The 11,845-nt window shown below is 38.6% G+C and overlaps 1 protein-coding gene and 1 pseudogene across 1 annotated transcript; both read right to left on the bottom strand.

Annotated features, from left to right (window-relative positions):
- Window positions 1-45: 45 nt before the first annotated feature.
- Window positions 46-3,731, bottom strand: LOC113278362 (annotated as a pseudogene).
- A 1,534-nt stretch (window positions 3,732-5,265) lies between these two features.
- On the bottom strand, window positions 5,266-10,053 carry LOC113284058 (coatomer subunit delta-2-like). Its single transcript, XM_026533455.1, has 12 exons — window positions 9,880-10,053; window positions 9,571-9,638; window positions 8,606-8,645; window positions 8,273-8,496; window positions 7,872-8,114; window positions 7,568-7,739; window positions 7,126-7,427; window positions 6,588-6,783; window positions 6,352-6,505; window positions 6,068-6,130; window positions 5,871-5,967; window positions 5,266-5,573 (listed from the first exon to the last, which is right to left on the bottom strand). The coding sequence occupies exons 2-12, from the start codon at window positions 9,571-9,573 to the stop codon at window positions 5,484-5,486; spliced, it is 1,584 nt and encodes a 527-aa protein (XP_026389240.1). The 5' UTR covers window positions 9,574-9,638; window positions 9,880-10,053; the 3' UTR covers window positions 5,266-5,483.
- Window positions 10,054-11,845: the final 1,792 nt, after the last annotated feature.

The raw sequence follows: 11,845 nt of genomic DNA on the forward strand, positions 1-11,845 counted from the left end.
TCTGAAAACAGGAGGGTGCTTCATCAAAAGGTGGGTAAAGGAAATTTCATGTAGCTCTGCCACTGCAGCCATCTATTCAGGCTCCTTTCTTCTTTGTAGCGTTCGCCTTTTTCACTTCCTAGGTGAGCATTCTGGGAGCAATAGCCATGGACATGAGTTCTTGGAAGAGCAGTTTACAGGCACAAGGTATGTGCACCTGAACAATGTCAGTCTTATTTTTGCAACCTCTGCACTCAAAGGTACCCTTTCTGAGATTTGCAATAGCTATCAATCCACAGTGCTCACAGACATGAACCCTGTATGCATCACTCTGGTCCATCAAACGTTCTTTCAGAAAGTTCGCAGCACCATGTGCAATCATACAATCTCGCTCCATCTCCCGAAATCGAAGACCTCCATCACGTGAGCGACCTTCAGCTGGCTGCCTCGTGAGGATCTGGACAGGGCCCCTGCCACGAGAATGAATCTTATCATCCACCATATGTTTTAGCCTCTGGTAGTAAGTCGGACCCAAGAATATCATGGAAGTTAGCTTCCTCCCAGTGTGTCCATTGTACATAGTCTCATAGCCTCGCATCTGATATCCACATTTGTGAAGGGCTTTGCTGATATTGTCCACTGTTACATCAGTGAAGGGAGTAGCATCTCCCTCCTTCCCCACGTGAGCTGCAACTTTTCCCATGATACATTCTATAAGCTGACCAATTGTCATCCGAGAAGGAATAGCATGTGGGTTCACTATAATGTCTGGGGTGATGCCTTCAACTGTCCATGGCATATCTTCTTGTGTGTATGTCATGCCAATAGTTCCTTTCTGACCATGCCTACTGCTGAACTTGTCTCCAATTTGAGGTATGCGAACAGATCTCATCCTTACTTTCACAAATCTCAAACCATTAGCATTAGTTGTCAACATGACCTGATCCACCATCCCACTTTCACTCTGCCTCATGATGGTACTGTGGTCACGGCGTGTGAGCCGAGATGTCATTCCTTGTTCAGCATCATCTTGTGCAACGGGACTGGTCTTTCCAATAATGGCATCTTCACCTGAGACTCTTGTACCAGGAGCTGCAAGACCATCATCATCCAATTTATCATATGATCCATGTCTCATTCCCGTAGTATTCTCCCTGCTTGGCCGCCCAAAATCCTCTTTAATAAGAGTTCCCACCTTTTTTTCCTCGTCTCTGTATGAACGGAAGAACAACGAAAGGAAGAAACCACGGTCAATTGATGATTGGTTCATGATAACAGAATCTTCTTGATTATACCCAGAATAACAGGCAATTGCAACAATGGCGTTAATGCCAGCTGGGAGCTGCCTGAAGTGCAAGTGTTCCATAGCACGAGTAGTGACAAGGGGCTTCTGTGGATAGTAGAGAACATAGGCCAAGGTATCCATCCGTAATTGATAGTTGGTCACATATATTCCCATTGCTTGCTTGCCCATGGCTGATTGGTATGTGTTACGTGGAGACTGGTTGTGGTCTGGGAATAGGATAATAGAAGCACAAACACCTAGTATCAGCGATGGATGAATCTCACAATGAGTGTAAGTATTAGAATACGCCTCCTTTGGATTGAGTCTTGCAGATACAAGATCATCTATTGTCATGGAAATCATAGTAGTTTCTTCTTCCTCTGTATCGACATATTCTATGTATCCTTTCTCGATAAGATCATGCCGGCCAATCTCCTCAGGAAACTCCCTTTGCTGCAATGCTTGAATATCTCTTTTCTTAATCAGAAGTCTCTGATTCTCTACAATAAACAGTGGGCGACTGCAGCGTCCATAATCAGTATACAGCCGCACTTCATTCAAACAAGCATCCCGGATGACTCCAACTTCCGTGTTGACGTCAATCCGTCTTCTCAACTGCCGTAGAGTAGTTACCAAAAGCTCGGGATTACGATGAATTCCAACCCAGCAGCCATTAACAAAGATCTTGGTAGATTGGTGAATGACTGCAGGAGAAATTTCCCCAAAATTTTCCACACCCCACTCGTCCAAAGTTTCCAGTATTGGGATTGCTAAGGATCCTACTGTTATGTAAGCCATAAGCGCGAGATTATTTACCGGTCCGCAGGCCTGTCCTTCTGGTGTCTCTGCTGGACACATTATTCCCCATTGTGAATTATGCAGCTGCCTTGGTTTTGCCAATTTCCCTTCACGCCCTATCGGTGAATTTAACCTCCGCAGGTGTGACAGAGTTGATGCATATGTTAAGCGATTGAGCACCTGTGAAACACCAGCTCTTGTACCAGCTGCATTTGTTTGCCCCCAGTTTCCAGTACCAAGTGAGTATTTCAGACCATTGGTAATTGTACTAGCTCTTATCCCAAAATGCAAATTACAATCTTTGCCATTATCAACACACCTCTGAGCATATCCCCTGACATCCCTTGTCAACTTCCTGAACAGACTTCGGAACAGGCCTCCAAGCAAAGGACCAGCAAGGTCCAGCCTCTTGTTTCCATAATGATCCCGATCATCCTCAGGCCTTCGTCCAAGTGCACAAAGCAAAAGCTGGTGAATGATATTACCCAAAATAGTATGCTTTCCTGGTTTCACAATACTCTCCAGTACCAACATGAGGAAGCATTTCCTTCTGGAGTATCTCCTTTGTATACTGGATCCTCTTTGCTCTTGTTGCACCAACAGTGGATCCTCTTTTACCAATGTAATCTAGCGCAACCTCTTGGTTTTGAAACACAAATGCTTCTTCCAAAGACGGCCGAAGTAGATCCACCATCTCGCTATCTTGAAAGTCATAGCATATGTGCTCCAGTATATCTTTATCAGCAACAAATCCTAATGCCCTGAACACAACAATTATCGGTATATCTGCGCGTATATAAGGAAGCGTAGCTCGAGTACACTGTCCAGGAGAACTCCCTTTCGCCTTTCCCCGAGAAACCATCCCCACAAACATACTGCTTGGTGGTCTACTATGTGACTCCGCCATCGAGCGCACTTCAGCAACATAAGCAAATTTGTTAGGCTGCTTCCTCTTGAATACATAGACATGATTAGTACTCATCTTCTCCTGAGCAATTAAAACCTTCTCACTCCCATTGATTATGAAATATACACCTTGATCATAAGGACATTCACCCAATTCCACCAAATCTTTCTCCGAATTCCCATACAACCTACAATACTTGGACCGCAGCATAATCGGTACCTTCCCAATGAATACCTTCGACAACTCTTCTGTTCCAGTAACTTCTTCACAAGCATGTCCTCTCTGTACAATCTCTTTGGTGACATCCACATAAAGAGGAAGCGAATAGGTTAAATTCCTCAAGCGTGCAGCTCTTGGAAACAATGTTGTTGTTTTTCCATCAGCTTTAGTCATAATAGGTTTACTCACATATATCTGACCGAACTTAATTTTGTAAACTGTCTCAACAAATTCAGATTGCTGTTGTTGTAGGGTTGTGTTTAGATTCAGAACGAATTTCAATATCTGGAGTCTCTGATACAATTTCTTGCATCGTTGTTTGGATGAATTCGTCGAAGGAGTCTAGTTGTTGTCTTACTAACCCCATCTCTTCGAAGTAGGCGTTGATCACAGGCCATACATCTTCTTGATTTATTTCTTGTTTCTCTTCATCTTCTTCCATGGGAACAGGAGCAGGAACAATTTCATATTCATCATCTTCTACATCCATGTTTAGTTTGGTTTGATTGATTACTAATTATTGTCCAGTTAATTTTTTTCAGTTTCAGGTTTTTTTTTTTGATTTTTTCGTTTTAGGTTTTGGTCCGTTTTTGAGAGAATCTCCGATCTGAGCAGAAAAGTTGTGAAGAAAAAGAAAAAAAAAACTGAGACCATCTATCAAGGGATATTTAACCTCGCGTTTTTAGGGGCCACCAGAAAGGATTTAGTGGCCATCAATTTATACCCAGCCAAAGACTCTAGTTAAGGGGTACCCTATATGATATTGAAGTTACATAAATGCCCTTCTGGTAAAACTGTATAAAAACCAAATCAAAACAAATTCTATTCATTTCAACTCTTCTTCTTCCAGTTTCATATTATCTTCCGATTGTGGAAGAAAAAAAAACTTTCCCTCGTTCTTGTGTTCAACCGAAACATCGCCGCGAATCGTAAAATCAAAACATCGTTGATTCGTTTATAAAACAATGGATAAGGGAAATGAAACCCACAGACCTAGAACCAAAAACGTTGCTCGGGGTATCGATCCAAAGATTGGGATTTTAGCAAGAAATAAAGAAATTGTTGCTGCAAATGAAGAAGAACGCGAAGAACGCGAAGAAGAAGCACCCGTCGATGTAGTCGGTGGTTGCGATTCCGATAGTCAAACACTTCGTCAACTTCAAATGGCCCCAATTAGGTAAGAATCTATCATTTTTGGGGTTTATTTCGCTTTAATTCGACGAATCGAGAAAAAAAATTCAAGGGTTTTCGGTTATTTATCCAGATTCTGGCGATATTCATGCTTATTTACTTCCGAATGTAGTCGTGTTCTTCATTTCTCAAGAACATCGACAATATTCGGGAGAAATATTTGATGGTTATCGGCCGAATATTGTTGGCCATATCTTCCTGGATACAAACTGGTAATAATCGGTAGTTTAATGAATTTTTTGGCTCCCGAATATGTTTAAGTAGACACACAGTATTCGGAAGTACGCTCACTACCGAATATATATATATATATATTGAAAAAATCTCAAAATTTCTGATATAGGAAAAATCCCATTTTGGGGCCAGTATTTATTCGGAAGACAATATAATGTTTTATACCTCCGATTGTGTAGGATAAAATTTTAGAGTTTCTGAACTCCAGTTGATGAATATTCGGTTGTAAACATGTTTAGTTATATTCCGATTGTTTTTCATTCGGGAAAAATATGTGTCTTCTTACTTCCGATTGGGTAAGGAAATAGCCTAGAAGCTTCCTTAGTTATATGTTATGCACAACTTCGACTCTTACTAAGGGGCTATCCAGATTTCACCAAAAAGCTGAATAGTACATTCCAATTTAGTGGGTGCTCAATAACAAATATACTTTCACAAGAAAAGTCATGGGTTTGACTATTTAAGGCAAATCCGCCGCCTCTTTTGAAAGGAGTAGTGGAGATTATTGCCGGATTTCGGGATGAAGGAAGAAAAAAACCTGAGTTTGACCTGAGAGTCTTTGAATCAACACATCAAGAGAAAGATATAAATGGCCGATGGATGATCAATTGTTCTACTACTGGACCATGTAAGCTAATATGAATTATGCTCATTTTCAAAAAAAAATTAAGGTCATATAGAGCGGGAAAAAAACACCTAATCGAATGGAATTCCATTACTTCAACAGATGTACTAGAAAAATATTACCCGGGTAATTGTGGTAAAAGGAACTGGGGTTGATCCTATAAGAAATCTCATACACCTGCATAATTGTTTATCTGGACTCACTTTCATAAATTGGGACGAAAAAAAACCTCATAAACAGTCTAATCAAACAACTTGGTAATGATCTGTGACTAGCTGTGTTCTCTGGGCAAACTTTGGAGGTGGACCATCTCTCAGCGGCAAGACATTCACAACCTGCAAAATAGTTATGTTCAAAGTTAATAAGCTGGATTCAGCAAACGAAGTAACTCAAACAGCATATGAGGAATAAATCATAAAAGCCAAGGATTGATGCAAAGACATAGGATATGGGGTTGTGCAGAACTCTAAAAACTTAAGCCCAGGTGTACGTAGTCAGAATGATTTCTTGAGAGAATTAAAACTACAGTTGTAATGTATTATTGAAGTAATTTGGGCAAGTCAAGTACTGTGAATCAAATTATCGGGATACTTAAATCTACTATTCTACTTGTAGCTAGGAACTTCACAAACCTTTAAGTCGCTGAATGTTTTTGCGGCAGTAAACCTTACAGAAATGGGAAAGAACACTGAAGCATCCACAGCAGGGACAACAAACTCCATCGATCCACTGTAAAGATATCAATAATACCAAATAAGAATTTCTAGTTTGCCATTGCTTTAATGAAGGAAGCCGAGTTGACGAAAAAAAATCAGTCACATTAACTGACCTGCGGTTAGAGTTGTCAATTAGAAGTATTGACCACTCCAACGTGGAACTCCTTGAGTTATACCTGCATTATTGAAAAGTACAAATTTCTAAGTCCAATGGCAGAAAGAACTTGCGACATTTTAGATGAAACATTAATTTGGCATGCGCACACTGCAGAAACATTAGCATACCTCTCAAAATAAGAAAAAATAAAAATAGAAAAACTTAATTTGTTGTCAACACTCTAACACGGCATTGCATGAGAAGGGCATAATAAATAAATAACAGAAAAGAACCAATTACCTCCAGTCACCATCAACCTGACTCACATTTGGTGTATCTCGAAGTGCAGGAAGGGGCACCGAGATCACAACATTGTGCAAATCAAACATAGTTGATGCCTCATATTCCATGCTAACATAACTGTCACCTCCAGAAACAGACGGCCAGCAGTTGACTGCAAACACAACATAGTTTAATAACATGTACCAGAACAAAAAATGACTTGACTACTAATGGTTTCCAGAATCAAAACTCACTGGTCAAGGGCACTAAAGACTCGTCAGTACTCTGCATTCTCCACCTCAAGAGACTAACACCCGCATCACCAGGTGGACAGATTGGAAAAGGTCTGTTTGGATCTTTCAGGCCTAGTATGTTTTCATTTGAAAATAACTCTTTGTTGATGTTCGGATGTGTTTTGAAATGGACGGCAGAGTTGGTTCCAGTCTCGATCTGAAATTAGATACAATATATATTGATGAAATAAATTAGTGAACAACTAATTCAAGTCGGACCCACCTAACCATATCATTAGCTAAAAAAATGCTAAGAAACCAACAGACATAGAAACCTGAAAAGTGAACTAACATGTTATGATGTTATATACATTACAGAGTATGAAGAATGTGCACATGAAATATCAAGTTCTAATGGTTTTGGGGAATAATAATACAGCTAACATCAACTTCCGTACCCTAAACCATATACACTCTATGTAAAGGACAACATCCATTACAGAAACAATAAAGAGATTCCCGAAGTTATAACCATGCACGAGAAAGACAGAGACAGTACCTGAGCTTGTATAAGTCCATCCTCCTGATTAAGTATTTGAAGCATAAGTGTACCTTGAACATCAAAGTTACTAACCCCACCTTCCCGCTTGAGTATCACATTGAGCTTCTCTTCAATATTTAATGTAATGGGATCAGTAGGTGGTGGTGCAGCTGATTTGGATACAGCACCACTTTGTTTCACATCCTCAACAATAACTTCACCTTCAGCCTTTAAAGATTCCAAGAATTTGTTTGTCCTTTGTGTTTTACCAAGCTGCATGCCACCTTTAGGAGGAGCAGTAGCAGATGCAGTAGGACGACCTGATTATGCAAATACAGAAAACATTGATCTGGCTTGCGAAAGAACTATAATCTTCCCAGAAACAGTAACAGGGAAATTGAAAAGAACTATTAAAGCAACAGTAGGTTGTAGAAGTCAAGCAGATGAATAGAATAGTAACCTTTCGGCTTATTAATAAAGGACTCCAAGTCGGGAGATGATCCAAATGGAGAACCACTTCCAATACCACCTCCACCACCAGATATACTCGAGTCCATGAAGCTACTCTCAATTCTCGATGATATTGACTGAATGGAACCAAGCCCTCCGGCCCCTCCTCTACCCCTCTCAAGCTGCATATGGACATGAAATATTATCACATTACTGCAAAACTAAAGGAATACAGTTGACTAACATGAAGAAGATTACATAAACATGACGAGCACAACAGATCTTAATATGGAGAGCCAATGTGTATATTGTACCTTGCTTTTGTCAATCTCACTAGCTTTACGCTTCATAACATCCTTGGTGTCATCGATCTTACTCTGCCTTAACAGCTTATGCAAGTTTTCTTCATGACTTTCCATCTCACAGTATTGTTTAACCTGTGAAAGAGTAACATTTTCTTTGTGCCCGAGACAGATTACTTCATCAAAAGCAAAAATCAACTCAAACCCTGACTGGCAAATTCCTTCTTCATCTACAGCGGGGCAATATTCGGGAACCTGAATAGAATTAAGGAAACAATTTGTGGAATCTTCATCACCTTCTCATCAAAAGGAAAATTATATAGTATGTTTACTGTTTTCTAAGAGCCTAAATGAAAAAAATAAAATAAAAAACATTGACACCCCTGCGCACATAGGCCGGACAAAAAGGATACGATTTTGGAAAGCAGTCGCAGAGTTTCCAAATCTTCCACTATGTTGCTCTGTTTGTTTGTTACAAGTAGCAAATAAAGAGCATCCATTGGTTGGTAGACATATCTGACATTTTCAGTCTCAACAAATGTGTGTTGTTTCCCTACACCAACCAACTTGGGAAATGCAGCAAGTAAACCTTCAATCCTTATACGAGTCATATCCACAAACTGCCTTGAGACAAGGACTGGAAGAAAAAAGAAAAAAAGACCTTCAATGTTAACAAGTGTAACTCAAATGGTGTCAGCCCATTATAGAATATTAGTTAACAGTTAGCTAGATAAAAGCAATCTCACCTTTACCAGATTTACTAACAATGGAAGCAGCAAGAACCACCTAATCACACAATAAAATAAAAAAAATGTAAATTTCAGCACAAAAAAAATGAACCATCTTTACCAGATTCACAAATAAAAAACTTCGAAATCAAATATTTGGTATGAATTTTCCTAGTCTCTTAACATTCACAAGATATTTTCAAGCTTTAATTTAGGATCAACCTCAATCAAACCACGCATACGAATGACATCAATAATAAAACAATCGTTGCTAATCTTTAACCAGCAATTACATGATTAAATTAATGATCATTATATTTTTCCAAGTAAACCACACAGAGAAGGAGATCAAATGATAAAAACCAATAAGCAGCCAAACATTACATTACATTACAACCAACTTGACATCACATTACATTCAATCACCAGATTGAGTCATATTCCAAGAACCAACATAATACATGACCTAAACCTATACAAATCAAGTGATCCTCATCATGGGGTAAGGTCCGTGAACAACACAAATAGAATTTCAAGTAGTTACCATAGTTTTCCTAAGTAATACTCCCTCCGTCCAAGTTTACTTGCCAAAATTGGATTTTGCAAAAACTTGAAAGAAATTCAAATTACTTCCACATACACCATCGATCTTCCAAATTGTTTGTTTAATATATAAATTTTGATATCCTAGTTTTTGTTTCTGTCTTGATAATTTGAAAATTTTAGTGGGAAATATGTCAATTTTTTGTTACAATTTTGCTAAAATAAAACACAATTTAGGCAAGTAAAGTTGGACGGAGGGAGTATATATTACATTGTTCGTAAACAACATATCCGCAGTTCGTATTCAGTTTCTCAACATTTATGCGTTCTATTTGTGTCAAAAATAACAATTTCAGAGAACAAAAAAAAATACAATTCTTCTCAAGTCCAGTGCAATGTCCTAGATTAAACTAAATAGATGAGTAAAAAAAAACCCATACCATTTTGAGTGTTCTTCAAATCCACCAATCACCTGTAAGATCTCCGATCTCAGTTTCACAAACCAAACCTAAACAAAAAAAAAAAAAAAACATGACATATTTTTTTAGGTTAGAATTACGAATCATAACAATTTGATTCCACCCTAAACCAAAATCAATAATTGACACTAGGGTTCGGAAAATTCAATCCTAATCACAACAAAACACCTAGACTTCACAAGTAAGCAACACTGAGATTTCGCACATTCTCCGTTAGATCTAAGGATTTCATTGAGAATTGAAAATTGGATCTAAGATTTTAATCTTTACCTTTAGTTGGAGATTGAATCGATAATTCTTTTTCTCCTCCTCCTCTTCGTTCGCAGAAAAAGGAAATGAAATTTGTAAACAGATTTTACTTTGCTTTGTAGAGAGACGGAAAGAGAGAGTAATAATTTTGTGTATTTTCCGTTCTGTTATTATAAACGGAGAGAGAGAAAGAGAGTGTTTGAGCTGCTTGATGGAAAATTGAGTGGACGATCGCGATCTCATATATTGGAAATCTTCCTTTCTTTTCTAAAAAAAAATAAATAATATTGGTCACTGAATAGAGCTGCACAGGACTCGTCCAACTTACCCGAACCCGTCCGTATCCGCTAAATTCGTGGGTTTTTAATCCGAACCCGTCCGTTGTGGGTGCGGGGTTATGAAAATAAAAACTCGTTATAGATGGGTTGGTAGTTGTTATTAGCTAAAACCCGCCCGCACCATTGATAAAACTAATCCTAGTTGTCCGTTATTGAAACCCCTAGTGGTACTAGTATATGAACTTAACAACGAACACTTATGTTTATGGTTTCATTTTTTAAGTAATTAACAACTTAAGAAGTATGTGCAAATTTTAAAACATGTGCGTGTGAATGATCATTGAATATAAAGCATGTATAAATATAAACACTACAGGTGAAAAACTTGCGGAAAATGTTGAACTACAATATGAAGCGGGTTTGAGCGGGTTTAAACCCGAACCTGCCCAACGCGTAGTGGGCGGGTCAAAAATTCGCCCGATATCTATGGGTGCGCAGGGTTGGTTATGAAAATAAAAACCCGCTATAGTTGGGTTGGTAGTTGGTATTAGCTAAAACCTGACCCGCCCGACCCATGTGCAGCTCTATTATTGGATAAAGAATATTACATTAACTAGTTGGAAGCCTAACAAGCTAAGCTACATTAATTGAACAGGTTACTGTGCTAGCCTACCAGCGAGCCTCATGGGTAACCTAGCCAAGGGAGCCGAAGTGGATGGGGGTTGAGATTGTGTCACAAGGGGAGCAAACTAACTCTACCTTCCATGTTAATTTCTGCAATATTATGACATTGGGGACTCGAACCTAGGACCTCCTGGAACGCATGAAACTTTGGCTAACGGGATGGACCAGCTGATCTAGGTACCCCTTATTAACATGGAAATCAAACCCCTTACCTATAACTTCGGAGTTCGACCTCTGGTCAATTGGGCTAATACTTATTGGTTATATATTGGAAGTTGGCTTCACTGTCCGCCACTACTCCATCAATTATCATTGCCTCCATATTTTTCATGGCTTCTAACGTGGGTATCAATTTATTGAGGAGGGTACCGAATCCCATATAAGACAAACTAGAAATTTAAATGTCTTATATGGACTTTGGTAAACTTCGCAGTATCCTGGCATCCCTCGTTAGCGATGTTGATACTTTTTGGTCTTTCTGCATTTCTTTTCTTTTTTTCCGTTTTTTTTTCACTTTCCAACGATTGTTTATGTAACATTTGAATCTCCATTGTTGATTTAATTCTAGGATTATGTAACGAAGATCGAGATTCTAAACACGTATGGTACTAGATTAATCGTTAATTAATCAACTAATCGAATTAACATGCCAACACACACTCTTAAAATAAGGGCTATAAGTAATCTCCAAATAAGTTATCTTATTCAGTTTGAAGGAGAGAACATGTAAGTGAAGAAGAAACGCGATATAAGGCATATAAGGTTGTTTTTATGATACAAATATAAATATAGATGGCCTATTGTCAGTCGTCCCACCTAAAAATGTGTTTATATTTGTTCTCGAATGGCTGAAAGTTTGTCATGTACTCTTGTTTTTCCTCCTAAACAATTGATAATCTGGTTTATATTTTCTCACATGGATAATTGTTCATGTTTAGTGTCACTATTAGTCATTTATTCGTATGAACGAGTTTGGGGTGAAAAAAGGGGCTGGTAGTGTCCATAATTGCGCAAAAGTAAAACAG

This window comes from Papaver somniferum, chromosome 5 (assembly GCF_003573695.1).
Source record: "Papaver somniferum cultivar HN1 chromosome 5, ASM357369v1, whole genome shotgun sequence".
Classification (NCBI taxonomy): domain Eukaryota; kingdom Viridiplantae; phylum Streptophyta; class Magnoliopsida; order Ranunculales; family Papaveraceae; genus Papaver; species Papaver somniferum.